The sequence below is a fragment of the Eschrichtius robustus genome, chromosome 6 (assembly GCF_028021215.1).
Source record: "Eschrichtius robustus isolate mEscRob2 chromosome 6, mEscRob2.pri, whole genome shotgun sequence".
Classification (NCBI taxonomy): Eukaryota; Metazoa; Chordata; class Mammalia; order Artiodactyla; family Eschrichtiidae; genus Eschrichtius; species Eschrichtius robustus.
This window is the reverse complement of record NC_090829.1, coordinates 23,751,878-23,773,982: the sequence shown is the minus strand read 5'-3', so window position 1 is coordinate 23,773,982 and position 22,105 is coordinate 23,751,878. Positions and strand designations below refer to the sequence as shown.

General features: G+C 38.7%; 1 protein-coding gene across 2 annotated transcripts in view; it reads left to right on the top strand.

Moving 5' to 3' along the window:
* XRN1 (5'-3' exoribonuclease 1) overlaps positions 1-8,113 on the top strand; it is a 98,679-nt gene extending 90,566 nt beyond the window's left edge. Inside the window, exons 39-42 of one of the 2 annotated variants that reach the window (XM_068546036.1) lie at positions 5-107; positions 2,446-2,484; positions 2,846-3,006; positions 3,489-8,113. In XM_068546036.1, coding sequence (XP_068402137.1) covers positions 5-107; positions 2,446-2,484; positions 2,846-3,006; positions 3,489-3,788 — 603 coding nt within the window. In that variant the 3' untranslated portion in view covers positions 3,789-8,113. The remainder of the gene's footprint in view (positions 1-4; positions 108-2,445; positions 2,485-2,845; positions 3,007-3,488) is intronic. The other variant, XM_068546037.1, reaches the window with a different exon arrangement.
* The last annotated feature ends 13,992 nt before the right edge of the window (positions 8,114-22,105 follow it).

Below are 22,105 nucleotides of genomic sequence, written 5' to 3'. Positions count from 1 at the left end.
ATAGGGCTCCTTAGGAGTGAATTTCCCTTTGCCTCCACCAATATTTCCAAGTTATCCTCCTGCTGTACCACCTGGAACCATTCCTCCAGTTTTTCCCCAACCTACTGGTAAGGTATTTTGCTCTTCTAAGTATTTGTTATTGAATTATATTGTTTTTAGAAAGTTCTTTTAAGAAGCATCATTTTGAGGAAACCAAAAAAATTACCAGAATGTTTAGGTAATTTAAGGAGTTGTGAGAAGTAAGCCTGAAACCAGAGCCTGCAGGTTCATCTAAAAATACCATTTGCCCTCCTACAGTCTCTAGTGTGGCTAGATAGAGTAGGAAGGACTGTTCTCTGTTTTGGGCAGCCCAGTAGCTGCCAATGCATGAATTTGGGTTTAAGGTAGACATCAAAAACACAGGGACGGGGGGGGGGGGGGGGGGGGGGGGGGTGGTTGTAGGGAGTGGGGGGAGGTGTGGGAAGAAAAACAGAGATGAAGGGAATAAGAAGCTGGGGATTTGAAAGAAACTGCCCTTGGTGATGAGGGAAATGAAGAGCGGAGGGGATTTTGAACTTACTCTATGTGTGTTTCTTAATACTCTCTCACCTTAAGGATAGATACATAGAAGACTAAAGAGCTTTTAAAAGATAATTACTCTTAAAAGAATTTTTTTTTTAAGTTTTACAAAAAAAAAAAAACCATAATCAGAGTACCCTACTTGGCTTTGCAGTAATAATATTTATACAGTCACATATCATAAACACTGTTTATAATTTTAAACAAACATTGTAATATACTTACATTGGGAGGACAGGGTAAGTAGTGAGGGGTGGTATAAAAGAACTGAATTTTGATCTAGCATAACAGGAAGTCTAAAAATGCCTAAAACTGAAAAATCAACTAGCAGTATAAGCAAATTATTGAACAGTTTGGAAATAAACAGCTAAAACAGTTAAACCTGGGATGGACCAGATGACTGCTATATTATGTTGAAAACCCTTTTTATTACGATATGTATGTGTATAATTCTCTTTACTCTGATTTGTTTAAAAATTCAATTTGTCTAAGGTCGTAAGTTACTAAGTAGCGGTAGTAGCATTCAAAAGCAAATATATCTAATTACAAAGCCCACAATTTTGTTACTGTACTACACTGGCATTCCTTTGCCTGTATAAACAATGTTTAGTCATAAAATTTTTATGGCGCAGTGCATCTGAAGTTTTCATATAGCTCAAGGTAGTAAGTCCACTATAACCTGGAAAATCTAATTTAACTGCTTTTTCACTTTCAAAAATGAATCCAGCAGTTATATATCAATTAATTTTAAGTAATTAGTTCATGCAGGTTACCTAAAGGTCTACCCACAAGCGTCTCTCAAAAAGGATTTGTCTTATGAGAATATATTATCTAAAAGGAATGATTGTTTTCCCATTTATTATCAATATTTTATAGCTTGATATTTTACCTTTTTAATGTTGATTATTATGTTTACGTTCATTATTATATCATGTTTATTAGTGTATTTTTACCTACCTAGAATTTTATTTTTTTTTTTTTCTTTTACCTACCTAGAATTTTAAAGTTTAATTGGAGTTCTTTTGGTTTTGTGCTCTCCAGTGTTCCAATAATAATATAGGATATAAAAGCCATGAGATTTGAATGTTAATCAGGAGAAAACAACTTATGCATCAGATTAAGATTTTAAAGTTATTTTATAGATTTCCACTTTATGGTATGAAAGGGTCCCAATGGAGAAAAATATAGTTTATATTTAGGACAGTGATTTTGGGAAATGGTTGAGTTGACCTATGCATAAGATTACTATAGCATCTTTTAAATAGATCTTCTTGGTCTTATAACTGCCACCAAAGTTGCACATAATTTTCTAAATCTTACTAGTGTGTTTCATATTAAAACTGTTCTTTTATCCTGGAATTTTTACATCTGTAATTCATAACATTGAAATATATTATGATTCTTCTCTCCTGATCCAAACATTTTTTAAGTAGCTGAGTTTTAGTTAAGCTATACTGTCTTATAATTCTGGCTGCCTTTTTCTCTCTTTAAAAGGAAGGTTTGAGCACAGTACATACCTTCTTTGGTGGCAATGTGCTGGTGTCTCGATTGTCATTGTTTAATGCAGTAGTTCCCAAATGTTGCACTGGTGCTGACTGCGGAAGAGTCACCTGTGGAGCTTATTAACAATACAGATTACTGGGCCCCTCAGAGTCTGATGTACTAGGTCTGGAGCCTTGCCCAGGAATCTGTATTTCATAAGCTCCCTATGTGATTCAGATACACAAATCAGTCTTGGGAACCACTGATTCAAGGCGCTTTTAATAAGAAAATGTAAATTTTTTTTAAAATTCTTGAATTACAAATATTAGAATAGGGAAAAAGATTCTACATGTTATATGAAAGTGATCAGATTTCAAGACTTGAGCTTTTTTGGTTTTTTTGTAGGCTGGGATCACTATGGAAGCAACTTAGCATTGGGGGCAGGTGAGATTCTTAAGATTTCTCTCTTTGTGCCCTGGCTTTTCTCCCCCAAGGGACAGTTTCATGACCCTTTTATTATTTTTTAAAATATTATTACAAATATTCCTAAAGCTTATATCAGTATATGGTACTATTGGCCTTCGTAGGCCAGACAGCATAATGATAAGCTGACTTCTGTAGATGATTCACAGTCCTTAAGGGGCTCCTGAGGTTGAACATTGTAAGCAAGGGTAATCAGAAATTAAGTGTATATGCCCTTCGCCAAAGCGAAAAAAGCCAAAAAAGGGTAGCAGAAGGAGGTCTTAAATTTCAAGGATTTTATGATACCATTTTACTAAAACAGCTTTTCCATGATTTTTAACAGCTAATATAATGCCCTCATCATCTCATCTCTTTGGCTCAATGCCATGGGGACCACCAGTGCCAGTTCCTGGGAAGCCCTTCCATCATACTTCATATGCTGGGACCATGCCCATGGCTGGAGGAATGCCAGCTGGTGTGCACAATCAGTTCATACCTCTACAGGTGAGACCTGAAAGAGAATTATTATATTTTTTTAAGAGAATTAGTTTCTCACTGCTCAAAGACCACTGATAAAATTTTGTATATTCAGTAATTATTCAGTGCCAACTAGAAGTCCATTCATTACTGGTCTGAGTACTGAGGATATATTTTGACCAGTGGTGACCAGTCTGACCTGTTCCCTGCTGTCTGAGTTTGTGTTCTAATAGATAATAATAATTGCAACAGGTAATAACATCCTTTTCTAGAACAAAGGGATTTAAAATCAGGAATATGAATTTTCTTTATATTTAAGTTACGGATAATTTTTAAATATTTTATTTGTAACCTTATTCCTTGAATTTCTAAAGTCTGGTTTGGAGGTTATAAGTGGAAGTCACAAGTCAGCAGTGATTGACAAGTATTAGCAGCATGGTTTATGGTATTTTCTGACACTAGCTTTTTTGGTCTACATTGTTAATTAATGATGCTTTTATTCCTCAAAGGTAACTAAAAAAAGGGTTGCAAGCAAAAAGAACTTTGAGAACAAGGATGCCCAGAGTTGTCAAGCCACCCTACTTCAGACTAGCCAGTCAGCATCTTCTGATGTCACCAAAGTGATTCCACAGGAGAGTTTATCAGCTTCCTTAAAGTCCTCTCAGATTACTCAACTTGCGTCTCCTTTTCAAGTTGAAGCTGCCTCCCCAGGCCATAGTGTGTCTCACCATAAGTCAACACCAAGCTCCTCAAGAAGAAAATCAAGAAAACTGGCTGTCAATTTTGGAGTTTCTAAACCTTCTGAATAAATTTGGTACTTGGAATTAAATTAATTTCGTTCCTTTCCTCCCACCTTTTTATAAATCCATATCTGTGTCTCATAAAAAATTACAGTGTACTATTTTAAAACAATATATTTCAATTAAAATTTTTAAAATTTTTAGTTGTCAGGCACTTTTCATGCTATTTAAAAGACTATACATCAAATTGTGCATCTTAAGTATGTGCAATTTGTTTTACATCAATTATACCTCAATAAAGCTGTAAAAAAAGACTAAATTCAACCTTGTGTTAAAATGATATCAGTGGACTAAGCATTCAAATGTACCACTCTAACCATTGGCCTCATTAGACGCATCCTAAACTATGAATTAGACATCATATTGCAATAATTATAAACATTTTTTACACTATCATTGAGGGATAATTAAATGGAGCATGAAAATTGGGCCTCAAGTATAATTTACTGAATGTGGATTTTATTTCTCTTTTTAATGATGTAGCAGAAGTGTCAGGAGAATGGCTCTTATTTATAGGTATTTTAACTTATGTTTTATTATATCTGAGGGTCCTTTGGACCTGCTGTGAAGTGATCACACTTGTGGTGGTGCTGCCAGTCTTGCTTTATTCTCAATTTTGTACCAAAGCAACTTCAGAATACTGATCAGAATATTTCATTTAACTGCTTAGAATTATAAATAGCAATCTAGATTTGAGTAAATAATGACAATTTTTTAGATTATTCAAGAACCAGCATTAGTAATTTCTAATAAAATTAAGTTTCAAAATCTACAGGGTATAATGATTACAAATTAATCTTCTAATAGAATAAAGTACAAAATATTAATCATGTTGTTAATTAAAATAAATTGTGTTATCAATTTGTATAGCTTTTTACCTGCTTACGTAAACATACATGAGAGCTCCATTGTTGGTCCATGTGTAGTGCTTCCTGGAACTGATGAAATTCTAAATTTTTAAAAAATTCCAAGGTGTGCACAGGCACCATCAGTGTATACTGTACATTATTTATATGACAAGTGCCCGTCTCATTCTCGTTCCATATTTTTAGCTTTATGCTGAACTGCCCAGGGACTCTGGCATTTTGTCTTTGCATGTCACGTGTGGGTGTGTACTGTTCAAGCTGTAGCTGTTGAAATTATTTTAGAGTTTATGAAAATGTCTCAGTGGTACCAGGGGCTGAGTTTTTATATGTATGTTTGTGCTTTCATTTTTGTGATATGCTTATATTTTTAAGGAAGTAAGTTATCATACTTTTTTAAAAGTAGGAACAACAATCTTTGTATGGAACTGCTTATTATTATATTTAGTTTCATTTGGCTCACTGAAAACTCTGCCATGAGTCTTCGTCTGTTTGTTTTTAAAAATGCTACTATTGGATTAAATGGATTTCTTTCTCTAACTGCTAAATGTTAGAGTTTCTCTAAATGTTAATAGGATATTTGTATATTAGTAGTGCCTTTAGTGTAAGAGATAAATGTTCATTATTTGTCATTTATCACAGTCATGTGAGTTTCTGTGATTTTATTTTCTATTAATTTTCCTAGATTCAGATGTTCATTGGTTCCCAGAATTTCTTTTTTGGGGAATATTTGTTTCTCTGTAATGGGATCTTGAGTAATGAGGCTCAAGTAATTCTCAGTGTTTGTCCTTACTGCCTCACGAACTTTTTTTTTTTTTTAAGGGAACATCTATTTGGGGCATACAATACAAAAAAGTTAGATTGTGATGATAAGATTATGTCAACCTCTTACTACTTCAAAGTGTATAATATTTTTCACCTTATGTAACTTTACAAACTCCAGCATTCAAGAATTGCCTCACTCCCTGAAAAAAAAAAAAAAAAAAGAATTGCCTCACTCATCATTGCTCTGTGACCACTCTATAAACAGTGTACAGCCCACATCTTTTTTAAAGCCCAGAAGAAGGAGCATGTGCCGTCTTCTGAAAACTCCAAGAGAAATTTTGGTAAGCACAGTGCCACTGAACCCATAAAGGATGTTTCCTCAGTATTCAAGTAAAGCAAGCTGACAATTCTAGGTGGATAGGCAGTAAAAGTGTTTTCTTTTCATTCTTTCTTCTCTTTTTAAAAAATGTATTATTCTAAAAGTCAAGACTAAAGAGAGATTCAAATGGAAGAGAGCTCCATAATGACTAGATAGTGTCAGGCATTCATCTATATTCTCTTCACCTTGTACACCTATTCTAAGTGTGGGCCTGAGAGCAGTAGATGTGCCCTCTCTGGGGAGGATGTAAGAGGCAGAGACTGTTTTTATCTCATGACAATCTTGAGGAGACTAGATCCACTAATAGACTGGGAAACTTACAGTTTTTCCTTTTTTGGATGGTGCAGACTCAGAATACCCCAGAGTTTAGAAATATGCCCATTCAACTGTTGAATCTGTTGTGGCCTTTCTGTGGAAACCATGGGCTGTATAGGGCACAGAAGAGCAGGTTCCCCAAAATGCTTCATGTTTCCACGTAATAAGAGCAGTTAAGTGTATTTAAACCTTCCTCTCCTCGCTGAAACATTATTTCTAAATATCTTTGTTCAGTAAAGTTTTTTTTCCTTTTTTTTTTTTTGCGCAAATTAAGTGAATTTTGAATATTGGTCCTTCAGTCTCATTGTTCCTTTTCACAGTTTCCTACGTTACCTGAGCTTTATAATTTTACAGATAGACTGTATTAACTGACTGAAACATCATGTAGACTCAAGTCTTAAACGTCTGAGACTCAGTTGCCTGAAAAATTAATTTCACCTCTGTGTGTGTCTTGGTTTCAGTTTAAGACTTTCCTTGCTGTTCAGAGGGATAAGTGGTTCTTTTAGAACTAAAAAGATAAGGAGATCTTTTTTTTCCTGTTGGTGGGAGAGATGAAAAACTCTTGATGCAGGTTTTTTGTTTTTTATTTCCTTTTCTGTAATCAGGTAATTGCTTTGGTTTTAGACTGATATTTTTCAAACTAATCTAGATTTTGGGGGGAGGGGTCAGAGAGGGAGGCAGTTGGAAGAAGGAAACAGTTAAATAAGACCTATCCAACACTGCATTTTTAGACTATATCTTTCTAGGTCAAGGAAATAGATAAGTTGCAGGGTCTTTTTTATTCACTCACTTTTAAATCATCTGTTTTATTTGTATTAATAAATCATACATTTTCATAGTGATTGTCTAATTTTTACCTTTAAGATAGCTAGGACTGTCCAGCTGTCCATTGAAGTTCATTGTAATACGCTTCATCTCATTGTCCAGAGGCCCTTTTTTAAAGCAACTGTGTACAATCTCCCAGCTTTTTGAGTTTGCTATATTTCTTAGTACCATCTTGCTTCCAAATTGTGTTTTCACTGTGGAGGAGAATTAATTTATTGGAGAGGAATGACCATGACAGGCATTGTCAACCTTTAAAAAGAAATGAATCACAGAAATTCCCTTATTTTTTTTAGAGACAGTGATAGAACTCAAACTGGCAGTGTTCTTATTTCAGAAGTTTTGTCAGTGAAACAGTGTTTTTTTTGCAGGAGCTTCCTTTCCTGGTTAGGATAATGCTTAAAATTCCAGAAATGAATATGTTTCAGACAGAGCTGGTTCAGATTTCCATCAGACCACTCCATCTTCTGCCAGGGAGCAGTGTGAGACAGCGTCGAGTCAGACAGAACGGGGGCAGGCGGAAGTTTCATCAACTTAACTCCAACACCACTGATCCTTTGTTTAGAGGGAGAGAAAAAACAGGTATAAAATAGTTTTCGTAGTTAAGAATATCACCAATCCATAGCTGCTTTTTGTGTCTGTGTGTGTGTGTGTGTGTGTGTGTGTGTGTGTGTGTCAGTGAACCAGCAGTAATGCCTTGCTCAGTCGCATTCAGCCATCTCAAGTGCAATTCATGATGGAGACTCTGGTTTCCAACAGATAAAGTTTTACATAGTTAAACCTGTAAAAATTAATTTTTTTTCAACAGTACACCTATTGCTATTATTTCAGCAATTGGTATACTATTAAATTGCCCAGGCCAAATAATTAAGTTTCTGTAGATGTTTTACTAATTTGAGCCAAATCCTCATACTGTTTTCTCATAAAGTAATAAGAATGAGAATTTGGTCCTCAGTTTGCTTTAAGTTCTCTTATTCCTTTCTTTCCCTTACAGTTAAAGGACTTTTTTGTTTGTTTTGGAGCTTGGGGGCTTTTTTTTGCCTTAAGTGTCGTACATTTTCTTTTGCCTGCACCCAGTTGCTTCTTTGAGTGTTTTCATCTATTTTGATATATGAGTAATAGATAGTATACTATATCATCAAAGTGTTCCAACATTTTGTTCTTTTAAACAATGTAAGTAAGTATAATTCATACATATATATCTTAATTCCTTTCTTTCCTCACATAAGTATTTTATAAGTAACTGGAATTTTTCATTAGATCTTATACAGAGCAGTATTTTATTAAAAGTTCAAAAGGGAAGACTTTTATGTGCTCATTTTGTAGTTTTTGTTTTTTAAATATCTTTACATTGTCTGCAATTAAAGTGTTTTAAACTTGCATTGGAATGGACTCCGAATGTATTTTTGTGTTAAGCTGTACATTTGTACATTTCTAGCATGAAGGTAGCCTCAAAATGTTGTGCAAAAGGATTTTAAAATGTATGAATCACTGAAAGAGTTTAAACATCTATACATGTTAAATGCTATGTGGATTTTAATTAAACCTTTGAGAATGATTTCATAAGCTGTTTGTTCTTGTATGTTTGCAGTGATATTAAAAGTAGAAACATTACAGTATTCACTTAAACCCCATATCCTTTTTTTTTAGCAAGTTTTTAAAAAATATTTATGTATTTATTTACTTATTTGGCTGTGTCGGGTCTCAGTTGCAGCACGTGGGATCTTCGTTGCAGCATGTGGGATCTTTTGTTGCAGTGCACGGGCTTCTCTAGTTGCAGCGTGCAGGCTTCTCTCTAGTTGTGGCACACAGGCTCCAGAGCATGCAGGCTCGGTGGTTGTGGCGCACGGGCTTAGTTGCACTGCAGCATGTGGGATCTCAGTTCCCCAACCGGGGATCAAACCTGCATCCCTTGCGTTGGAGGGCGGATTCTTACCCACTGGACCACCAGGGAAGTCCCAAACCCCATATCCTTTTATATTGGTATTTTGAAACTGTCAGTTAGCATAAACTAGACAGCACGATTGGTGGAGAAAGTCGGACTATAGATTCTGTTGCCCACTGTTCAGATCCTACCTCTACTTCTAATTGTAAATAAATCATTCTCATTTTAGGACTGGCAAGTTATGTAATACCTAAGCCTCAGTTTCTTCATCTCCTAAAGGAAGAAAACAACACCCCTTGTATGGTTAATATGTTTAAAGCACTGGGTACATAGCAGGTATATTACAGATGTTAGTAAATAAGGATTTGTCACATGTACCTAAATACACAGAGTCCTGTATGGTGCCAAATACCTCTATGCTTTTCCCACTGAGTCCCTCTCCAGTATTCAGTTCATGCAGAGTCCCCACTCCTCACTTAGGCATCTGGGAGACTTTTCTCTTTCTGTTCTTCTTCCTTTTCCCTGCCATTGATCCCCTCTATCTTTTCTACCAAGGGGAAGGTTCTTACAGAGCCATGTTGGAAGAGGCTTTAATTCTTACTCATAAGACTGGGGAATCTACAAGACTAACATCTTGCTAATTGGCCATGTCTCACAATATAACTCCAATGCATTATTATGCATATTACCAAAATCTCTCTATGGTAGGGGTGGGAAGGAGTTGGAAAGAAAGGGTTAAGGAGGGAAGAGAATCTCTACCTACTAAATCTGCTTCCACCTCTGCCCCTTCAACCTGAGTCTGTCTCTACTGTTGTACTTTTACTCAAGACCCCAAGGAGTGGTCACATTCTGATACGGTGTTTGGCCGCCTGCATGCAGCAGAAGGCACGAGGCCTGGGATCACCAGTGGAGACATCGCCAGCTGCTCTTCCACTTCATCCCCCAGACCGCCAGCTCCCCACAGTAACCACCCCTGTCCGCCCCAACTCTGTAGCATCACTGGGCTCCCCCAACCTTGGTGTCAGTTTTTTTACTTGAGAATCAAAACTAAACAAACCAAAACCCACTCAAGCTAGCTTAAGAAAAGGAAACTTGCTGTAAGAATATGGGGCCATCTCAGAGAATACAAGCAGGCTTCTCAGGAGCTGAACCTTAGTCGAGGTGTTACCTTCCAATTCACTCTCTGTCTCCTCTCCACGGGGCCGTGGGCTCTATAGTGTCTGTGGCTCTCTGTAGATCAGGTCTTTGCTCCAACATCTATATTTGGGGGTGGGGGACAGGTCACCTTGAGGGGCTACCCCTACTGGACTGTGGGTTGATGAGGAAATTTGGACCTATCAAAGGCAGGCTCTTAAGAAACAACCACATTCTGGGCTGGCAGTCAGTCCTCATAGTTCATACATAAAAGAAGGCCTGCAGGGACTTCTCTCGTGGTCCAGGATGTACAAAAACCACCTAGAATCCAAAGGCAGAAACACGGCTGAGCTTCAAAGGGGCCTGGACCAAGAGCAAGAAAGCTATCAGAAACATAGATACCTAACTTCTCCAGTCTCACCTCTGCCTTTCTGTTTAACACTCAAGGCTTCCGTATTCCCTTTGTACATTGCTTTAGTTCCAGCAACCAGCCTCGGACTAGCATCTCTCCATCTCAACTCCAAATGGGCTAAGTTTGTATCAGATGTCCACCTCCATGTAAGCAAGTAACATCAACTAACACAAACATGGCTGCCACGGCCCATTCATGTGGAGTGATGTTCTTCGGAGCAAGAAAGATCAGGATGTGAAGATACCCCTAAAAGCTGTTCTCATAGGAGCTATTACATGATTGTAAGTAGGGGTTATTTGCTTTCAAAATGAAAACTGGTGGCATTGCAGAGAATTGATTAGAGAGAGTGGAAATCGTAGACAAACAGAAAGCTGTTTCAGTCATCCAAGTAAGAATGATGCAGCTGCACTAACTCTTAGAAGCTCCTATATTGTTCAGTGTGTTGGGTATCAAAGAGAAACAAGACATGTGGAATCAGAGTTTCCAGCATCACCCTCTCAGGGTGACCCATTAATATTTTACCAGAGATTCTCTCTGGCATATTGCAATTCATGGCGTAGCTGGTCTGGAAACAACACAATAGATCCAAGCCTTCCTGAGGACAATGAACGTTCTCCCACATCCTCCCGTGTATGACCTGCTGACTTTCTTTATTATCTAAGAAATATGAGCTCTTTCCAAGAAGCCTGATGACACGTCCTAGAATGTCAAGCAAACATGACTTCTGCAACTATATTCGTGGGTAGCAGGAGCAAAAACTATTTCTTTTTTTTTTAATATTTATTTATTTATTTTGGCTGCACTGGGTCTTAGTTGTGGCAGGCGGGATCTTTTAGTTGCAGTGTGTGGACTTAGTTGCAGCATGCAGACTCTTGGTTGTGGCATGCATGTGGGATCTAATTCCCTGACCAGGGATCGAACCTGGGCCCCTTGCATTGGGAGCGCAGAGTCTTACCCACTGGACCACCAGGGGAGTCCTACAAACTCCTATTTCTTACCAAGAATGTATCACATGGAGTCAGAGCTAGCCTCAATCACAAAATCCTGAATGACAGTAGGTACTCTTTGCTCATTATGTTAGAACATTATGTTCTACAAAAGACAGCTGGGCACAAACTGATGGAGATATCCCTCGCATAATGGCCAAGGCTGGGAATTTCTCCACTATGTCGGTTGCAGGGCAATATTTATTGTTCACAGGCACAAGTCACATCATTAATTATGTCTCTATGAATATAGCACTGAAGGTTTGTGCTCCAGGCTCAGTGATAATAACAGTTACCACTTACGGGCTATCTGCTAGGTACCATTCACTTTATATAACACTTTCAATCTTGCAAACAATAGTAATATAAAAATAGTATAACTCATTTCACAAAAAAGGAAAGTAAGACACAAAAAAGGCTAACTTGCCCGAAGATACAATATGCAGCTGAGTTGGAATTCAGAAGAGATCTGTTGAATCCCCAAACCCATGTTCTAGTTTACTTTCTCTTTTGAAATTAATTTCTAATTGTTTAGGTAACATACGGCTGCATTTCCTACAAATTTTGAAAGTATGGCAGGTCAGAGTAAAATCTTTGGACCACCTTCTAGAGGTAATTGTTGGGAGCATGTGGTGTGTGTCCTTCTAGCCTTTTTTGATGCCACCCTATCTGCACATATAACTACTTATAATTGCTTTTTTATTTTACATAAATGGCGTCATGCTTTAGGCATCATTCTGAAACTTGCCTGTTTCCCTCAGCAAGTATCTCTGAGACTTGGCATGCTCTGCCACTCATGCTGTTCCCCTTCCTAGACCTACCTGCTTCTCTGAACACCTGGCAGAGCAAGAGGTAGTGATGAAGATCTCAGCTAATCACCACTGACAGCACCAGACACTTTAAGGGAATTTTTTTCTTTTTTCCAACATTTCATTATGAAAAATTTCTAATAGCAAATATTATACAATGAACATGCATATACCCAATACCTAGATTCTACCATTAACATATTACCATACTTGCTCTATTACATATCCATCCATCCACATTAGCAGAGCTCCCTGAAGCACCTCATTGAGCTATCAGCTCTGCTCAGGTTGTCAAATGACCAATATGACACCTAACTGGATGAGTGGGGAGCAGTGGTCAAACTACCTGTGGAACCCAGTTTGCTAGATGTCAGCAGAGTTCTCTGTCCTGGAAAGGATGTCTTTTATGGAAAAACTACCTATCCTGCAGGACATCCAAGACTATTTGACTGAAGGAATCACTCAAAATGGCCTAGAATTGTACTTAAGGTTGAAAAGACCGTAAGAGAATGGATTGCATATCAGCCTGCCAAAGCAAACTATCCTGGGTCCCTACTTTTCGGGAGGGCGGCACCAAGAGCTCCATCAAGAATCCAGACTGACTTCAAGGAAGCCATCGTGGTCGATAGCTTCCCCAAATGGATCCAGGTCTTTCCCTATCCAACTCAAACCTCTGGAGCAACAGCCCTGAGAGAGACAGCTGTTTGCAGCACCAGAATGGCAGGAACGACCATTTATGACAATAAGTCTATCTTTATTTCATTTGACATGAGGAAATTTGTGCTCAAGATCCTTAGTGTGCAGTACAGTTGGACAGGTTGTAAAGACAGTACAGATCTCCAAGTACAAACTTGCCAGGTTTTGTGTCCCTCCATAGCAGATATTTTTTTAAGGAATGTGGCCAAGAGTGAATGAATGAATCAATGTTTTTTAAAACAGAGCATTATCTCAAAGCTGGCTTTGCCTACTTGCAGCAAAACTTAACGGGCATACAGCATTCTGGTTGCAGTTTTGTCTGAAGAGATTCTTGAGTTAGGTTTATTCCAGGAGTATATTCCCACCCCTGTGACTCGGGTTACTGGGCCTGTGACATGTACTAACAGGCCATTGTGGCATCCCCACACATAGCTGAGGCAGAAGTGTTCCTCAGGGAATGCAAGGGGTGATATGGCACCAGAAGAGGTGAGCTTTCTGGCAGAGGGCAAGAAATTAGTGGAGGGAGTGCCAGCAGGGACCAGGGATAGATTTAGTGGAGCTGGCAGTGCAGAAGGGAAAACGTCCTATACTGCTTGAAGGAGATGCTTCGATATTGTTCCACAAGTATTAGTTGAGGGCCTACTATGGGCTGGGCACTGTCAGGAAACCCAGGCTTCCAGGGAAGGACTCCAAAGGAAGGAGAAGAGAAGCCAGGACTCAGCCAGCATACAGACTTTATTCCCTTCACATAGAGTTGACTGCGTATTTATCACACAAGGCTGCTACCTCATTCAGGACCCTCAAGGTCAGTTTTCTTTTTCTCTTTTTAATCAGAACATTTAAAAGTAAGCTGACATGATTTCCAGCCAAAGAGGGACTTTTGACAGGGAATTTTGCTCTCTTCCTTTGCTGCAAAATAACGTATGTTTCTCTTCTGGGGAATGAGCACACAGACGATTGCTTAAGCACAATAGATATTAGTCACAGCTCACTGATTTCATCTATTTCTCCCCAGAAAGAAAAAAAAAAACATTACAGGGTGATAATCAGATGAGTCCCCATAAGGGGACTTGACTGAGAATACGATGCAAAGCTCAAATTAGCAGTATCAGACAAATGAGGGTGTCCATAGCAAGGAGTCTGGGAGCTAAAACCCCCGGGTCTGCACACATTGCAGAATAAGCTATGAGACAAATTATTTTTTTTAAAGTAGAGAACATTATTTATTTAGGCTGCGCCCGGTCTTAGTTGCTGCATGCATGCAGTATCTAGTTCCCCGACCAGGGATCAAACCCTGGCCCCCTGCATTGGGAGAACAGCGTCTTACCCACTGGACCACCAGGGAAGTCCCTATGAGACAAATTATTAATGCAGCTTTTGTGATCTTTGCTTTTCTTCTTTAAGCTGTCGTTCACCATTGCTAGATAAATGCTTCCGGAGTTCAACACACGCAAACAACTTTCCCCATCTCAATAGCTTAATCAAACACCAGTGGAGTCTTAACCCGTATCTCTGGGGTTGTCAGATGATAATTTCCCAATAACACTTCCTTAGCACCACTAAGTGAAGGAAGTCATCATTTTGGCCTGAAATGTCATCATGTGATATTTCTACATTTATTGCTAATAATAGAGGTCACAACCGCATGAGTCATCTTTGATTCCTCCTTTTCTTCACCCGCCACGCGCAGTTCGCAAGTCGTGGTGCAATGTCATCTCCTATATCTGCCCTCTTCTCTCCATCCTCATGGTTACCTTACCTTAATGCAGGTTCTCTTCTTCTCAAGCTTAGCCTATTGACATGGTCCTCTTTTTTTCCTGCTTCCAGACTCCAGTCCATAAAAACAACAATAGTAAATACTGTTTACAGACCAAGTGCTTTATAGCATTCTGCCATTTAACTCTCACCACAGTGTTGTGAGAAAGGCATTTTTAAAGTTTTTTCTTGTATTGTGGTAAGAACACAACATGAGATCCACCCTCTTTACAGGATTTTAAGTATAGAGCACAGTACTGTTGACTGTAGATGCAATATTGTACAGCAAATCTCTAGAATTTATTCCTCTAAGCTGAATTCATGTAGAACTTAACTAAAACTTTATGCTCGGGACTTCCCTGGTGGCGCTGTGGTTAAGAATCCGCCTGCCAATGCAGGGAACACAGGTTTGGTCCGGGAAGATCCCACATGCCGCGGAGCAGGTAAGCCCGTGCGCCACAGCTACTGAGACTGCGCTCTAGAGCCCACGTGCCACAACTACTGAAGCCCGCGTGTCTAGAGCCCCTGCTCCACAACAAGAGAAGCCACCACAATGAGAAGCCCACGCACCGCAACGAAGAGTAGCCCCCGCTCGCCACAACTAGAGAAAGCCCGTGCGCAGCAACGAAGACTCAACGCAGCAAAAAAAATAAATTAAATAAATAAATTTTTTTTTTTAAATTGAAAAAAAATCATAAAAAAAAAACCCTTTATGCTCATTAACTAGAAATTCTTCAATTTCTCCTCCTTTCAACCCCTGGCAACCACCTCAGATTGAAATTTTCCTCAACTACCCAGCAATGAATGAACATATGCTAGGGTCCCTCATCATGGCACTTTAAGATACTGAGGCAAAGAAGCTCTTGAAAGTTTCAAGAAAAAAAAAATCACATACAAAGGATTAGGAGTAATAATGAGTTAAGACATCTCAAAGGTAGTGCCAGAAGCTAGAGAATAATGGAGCAAAGTCTTCAAAATACTGAAAGGAAATAATTTCTAACATAGAATTCTACACTCAGCCAAAGTACTGATAAAATATTAGGATATAATAAAGACATTTTTTAACATAAAAGTCTCAAATAATGTAACTTTTTTTTTTTTTTTTTTGGCCACACTGCACAGCTTGTGGGATCTTAGTTCCCCAACCAAGGATTGAACCCGTACCCTCAGCAGTGAAAGCACGTAGTCCTAACCACTGAACCACCATGGAATTCCCTCTAATAATGTAACTTTTAAGTGTCCTTTCTCAAGAAACTACTAGAAGATATGCACTAACAACGTGAGAATGTGACCCAAGATTGAAGATTTAAACCAGATGGAAAGAGAAGTTCTAATCTAATTCACACAAGGTAATTTCTTCAGTGATAGCAAACGGAGATTTCAGTATGAAAGCTGTCCATCAGGTCTAGAGGCTGACTAGTACAAACTGGAAAAAGTTAGAAAGCCCCAGAAGAGATGGCTTTAAGAAAATGAAACTGAAAAAATTCCTGATGTTTCTGAACATCCTAAGGGGAGATTTATAAAATTATAAAAGGTACTTGGGTTGAGTTAATAATAAATTTATAGAAAACCAGAAATATCAGATTAAATATTAACTCCAGAGAAAATAGAAAAGTTTTGCAGGAAAGGAAAATATTCATAATTTAGGTCTAGCAGAAAATAGATAGCATAATTCAGGAGACCTTAATAAACAGATCAGCCTCCCAAGACACAGCAGAATGGAGAAGGATGAAGAGTGAATCTGGAAAGGCAAACAGAAGAGACACAGCATAGTACTGATACACTGGGTCAACTGTGGATTATGGTTATAATAACCATGTTAAAACGTATGATTATAATAATAGAAGTCAAATAGTCATCTAAACAAAAGCATGTTATAACTGTATTAGGAAGATGGAAAGGGTGCACATATGTGGTGGCGGATGGAAATGTGTGTGTACTCTTCCATGGTGAACGTCAGTAGATCATGCCCCAAACTGATAAAATATGTCACTAATGGAAATACGAAAAGAAGATTTAATGTAACTGCCTACAATAAAATGAAATAAAACAATAAAAGAATTAACCGAGAAGACCTCTCACATCTTTCTCAGCCCTAACACCATATTATTATTATTCTCATGGTCCATAGGTGGAAAATTCTACATTTGACTAGTGAAACCTCCACCTCAAGAATGATTAGAAATTTAAAAATCCTACATTAGGGACTTCCCTAGCAGTCCAGTGGTTAAGACTCCACACTTCCAATGCAGGGGCCGCAGGTTCAATCCCTGGCTGGGGAACTAGGATCCCGCATGCTGTGAATAGAAAAAAAAAAAAAAAAAAATCCTAAATTAGGATTCTCACAAACTGGATTCTCACAATCTCAAAAATATCACTCCATGGATTACTTATTAAGTACAGAAGGGGAGAAGGTACCTTCATAGTGTGGAGATTTGGCAGTCACTATTTTAAGCAAATAGTCAAGCTTGGCAACAGTTGCAAGAGTAGTAGGGAAGGACTGACATTCTATACTTCTTGATGTGATGCCAGTGGAGGACTCAACATCTCCAATGTGGTATTCTTGCCAAAAATGCTTGCCCTGACTCTAGTAGAGGGAAACATGTGGGATTTACAGCATAAATCCAGGCCAGATAACTGACCTCTTCTCTCCAAGGGAGGTTGGGGGCAGGGAGGGCTGGGAGAGATTCAAGAAAACTAATGGTCAGATACAATGTGTGAACCTTGATTGGATCTAGGTTAGGAAAAAATAACATTTATAAGGCACTTTATGGCTCAATGGGCTTCTTTGAATATGAGTGATGTTACTGAATTAAGGTCAGTTTTCTCAGGTACAGCAATGATGCCACAGTTATGTAGGAGATGTTCATAATCTTGGAAGACACACACTGTTGTATTTAGGTGTGAAGTGTCATGTACCTGCCTCCCACTTTCAGATGGTCTGGCATAAAGGAAGCATAGAAAAAGATAGAGGGAATGTGGTCAGATGTCAACAGTAGCCCTTTCGATGAGGACTATTCAGGTAAGAATACTGAAGACTATTCTTTCAACTCTTCTGCAGATTCAAAAGAAAAGATTTTAAATGCTTCTGAGGAGGGACAAATGTAGGGATTGGTGGGGTATTGTTTCATAATAAGCCTTGTTGAGCATGGGCTCTATCTACATAGTACATATTTAACCTTGATAAGGATAAAAACTAATAAAATAAAATCAGTCAAAGCCAACAGGAGGGACTTCCCTGGTGGTCCAGTGGCTAAGACTCTGCATTCCCAATGCAAGGGGCCCAGGTTCAATCCCTGGTCAGGGAACTAGATCCCACATGCCACAACTAAGAGTTCACGTGCTGCAACTAAAGATCCCTCATGCTGCAAGTAAAAGATCCCGCATGACACAACTAAGACCGGGCACAGCCGAATAAATAAATAAACATTAAAGAAAAAAAGCCAACAGGAGAAACATTACAATTTTGATAAATGTCATTTGGAAATTAGTACTTTTTACATTTAGCAGTTGAGTCTTAGGGCTGGAACTTGCCTGGAGAAACTCTCAGCCTGCCTCCTCTGTTGTAGAGATTAATAAAGTGAGGCTCAGCAGAGTTAAGTGACTTGCCCAAGGTCACACACCTATGTAGCAGCGGAGCCAGGTCTAGGGTTGCCGCACTTCTGCTCCAATAATCTTTCCTTTATGTACCGTGAATCATTCATCTTCTATTGAATACTATTACTGCATAGTGAGTACACCACTGTGCAGTGATCTGTGCTCTTTCTTAAGACCGATAACACCAACAGCGGTGAAAGGGGAGGAAGAGGGAAAACCAGGAGGCTACAAAGACCACAGTCCAATATTGGCTGGGAAGGGAAATTGACACTGACATTGCAGAGTGGTCCCTCTCAGGCAGTAAAGAATCCATTCTACCAAATTAGAGGATTTCATCAGTTCACACTCTAATTGACCATTAAAGCTTAGTAACTGATACTAAGAGGCTTGTAAGCCTTTGGCTCCCAACGTTTGGCCCAGCTGTCAAAAGTCAGCGCAGTCAAGACAGACAATGAAGCTTTGTTGCTGCTTGTGGTCATCACTGAGATTTTTAGACAAAGAGAAACAGTTCTTAGAATTTGGGGCACTTGGTTAGTTTTAAAAAATATCTGTCCAATTTCCTTGCCACGTTTTAAGACTCCAAACAATAAGGGTGGGTTTGACGATGTATATTTTATTCTTTTCCCCTATATCTTATTATAAAAAGTTTCCAAACACACTAAAAAAAATTACTTCTGAACATCCATATACACACCACCTAAATTCTACCATTACTATTCTACTATTCTTACGTTATTACGTAAGAGCCATCGATCCATCTCTCTTTCTATTTACCAGTCCCTCTTGTTTTTGTATGTATTTCAAAGTAAGTTGCAGACATCAGTATACTTCCCCCAGATACTTCAGCATGCATATCACTAACTAGAATTCAATATTTTATGGTGCCTTTTTGTTTCTTTACAGGCAAAATTTATGTAAAGTGAAATGCACAAATCTTAAGTGGGCCATGAGGTCTGGCAAATATACACACACATGCAACCTAAATCATCACCAAGGCACAGAACAGGAACATTACACACACAAAATTCCCTCACACCCTCTCCCAATAAATCCTCAACTGCCCAGAGGCAACCATTGTTCTGAAATCTTTTCACCAAAAATTAATTTTGCCAGCTCTAGAACTTCATATTAATGGAAAAAAACAGTATGTACTCTTTTTTAAAAGAAATTGAAGTACAGTTGATTTACAGTATTATATTTGTTTCAGGTGTACAACATAGGGATTCAGTATAGAGTATATACTCTTTATGCTAGGTTTCTTTTACTCAATATAATGTTTTAGCATTCGTTCATGTTGTTGTGTGGATCAGTAGTTTGCTTCTCTGTATTTCTGAATAGTAGTCCATTGTGTGAAGAAGATAGCTTAAGATTTATTCTCCAACTGATGAACAGCTGATCTGTTTCCAGTTTGGGGTTCTTATGAATAAAGCTACTATGAATGTTCTTACACATATCTTTTTGTAGACATTTGTTGGTTTTTTTAAAATACTTTTTTAATGTACTTTTTAAAAAAAATAAATTTATTTATTTACTTTTGGCTGCGTTGGGTCTTCGTTGCGGTGCGCGGGCTTCTCATTGCAGTGGCTTCTCTTGTTGCGGAGCATGGGCTCTAGGTGCACGGGCTTCAGTAGTTGCAGCACCCAGGCTCAGTAGTGGGCTCTAGAGCACAGGTTCAGTAGTTGTGGAGCACGGGCTTAGTTGCTCCGCGGCATGTGGGATCTTCCCGGACCAGGGCTCGAACCTATGTTCCCTGCATTGGCAGGCGGATTCTTAGCCACTGCGCCACCAGGGAAGTCCTAGACATTTGTTTTCATTTATATTGGGTAAATACCTAGGAATGGAATTTGTGGGTCATAGGATATGCATATGTTTAGTTACATAAGAAACTGTCAGACTTTTTCGACGTGGTCATACTAACTCATACTTTCACCATCAATGGGTGAGAATTCAATTTATTCCACATGTCCACCAAACTTTGTCTTCTTCTTCTTTAATATGAGTCATTCTGTTGGTGTGTATTCTTTATTCTTTGATAAATGCATTAATACCATTAAAATCAGTCTGTTTTTAGAAAAAAAGTGTACCCTCACTTAGAGAAGTCAAGACTTTGCTTTCTTGCACTCACAGGAAATTGACATACTTTAAAACATATACATGCAGTCTCTCTTTTTTTTCTTAGACTCTGTCTTATTTTTTTGTCGTTGTTTTGTAGTTTTTTAAAAATGTGGCAAAACACACATGATGAAATTTACCACTTTAACAATTTTAAAGTGTACAACACAGTGGTATTAAGTACATGTATGATGCCGTGCACACACCACTGTATCTAGCTGCAGAACTTTCCCATCAGCCCAAATGGAAACTCCACTTTTCACTCACCCTTCTCCTTCCTCCCAGCCCCCAGCACCCACAAATCTGATTTTTGTCTCTATGGATTTTCCTATTCTGGATATTTCATATAAATTGGATACTACAAAATGTGGCTGTTCTATGATTATAAGATAGTAGGTATGACTAGAGACTCTTTGGTTGCCAGGACACAACACAAAGGCACTCTGGGTAGATGAAAGGCAGGCAGAACATGTTGTTACTTACAGCTCCAAATGAGAGAAGGCTTCCTTGCAGGAACGCACTGGGTTGGCAGGGGACAGGGCAGCAAGAGGCCGGAGCCGTAGGAGGCAGCTCAGGTGTGGCAAGCAGGGTGGGATTGAGCTTTGTTTTATGGACTTCCTGGGAAGTGGGAATTTTGAAGAATTATGTAGGTCTAAGGAAGAAGAGGTCACCCCTGTTAGGTATCTGGGAGCCTCTGGCAGTTGGGAATGTTTGTACATAACCCAGGAGTGTCAGAGCCCCAGAGGGAAGTAGTTGGGGTGGATGCTTAGCAAACTGCCCACAAAGGGGAAATGAGAATTTTCACCATGACTTCAAATTGAGTCAAGAGAGCACTTGTGAAATATTATAGTACAGCAACCTTTTGTGTCAGGTTTCTTTCACTGACTACAGTGTTTTCAAGGCTCATCCATGTAGTAGCACGTGTCACTACTTCATTCTTTGCTATGGCTGAATACTATTCCATTGTCTGGATATACCACATTTTGTTTATTCCTTCATCCACGTAATGGACATTTGGATGGTTTCCACCTTTTGGCTATTAGGAATAGTGCTGCTATAAACATTCATGTACAAGTGTTTATTTGAACACCTATTTTCAATTCTTTAGAGTATATTCCCAGTATATTCTTTAGAGTGGAATTGCTGGGTGGTATGTAATGTACTGAGGAATCTCCAAACCATTCTCTGAGCGGCTGCATGATTTTACATTTCTGCCAGAAATGGACAAAGATTCCAACTTCCCTACATGCTCACCAGCACTTATTATTTTCCACCTTTTTATTATGACCATTCTAGTGGGTATGAAGTGGTATCTCACTGTGGTTTTGATTTGCATTTCCCTAATGACGGACGACAGCACCATTTTCTGTGCTTGCTGGCCATCTGTATATCTTCTTTTGAGAGACGTCTATTCAAGTCCTTTGCCCATTCCTAAATTGGGTTGTTTGTCTTTTTGCATGAAATCTATCTTAACTCCACAAAGCAACTTTCTTTTTTCTAAATAATTTCCTCTTATTTTCAATACAGGCATACCTCAGAGATATTGCAGGTTTGGACCCAAACCACCGCAATAAAGCAAATATCACAACAAAGTGTGTCACATAAATTTTATGGTTTTCCAGTGCATACACAAGTTATGTTTACACTATACCATAGTCTCTTAAGTATTGCATTATGTCTAAAAAAGCAATGCACATACCTTAATTTAAAAATAATGCTGTTGGGCTTCCCTGGTGGCGCAGTGGTTGAGAATCTGCCTGCCAATGCAGGGGACACGGGTTCGAGCCCTGGTCTGG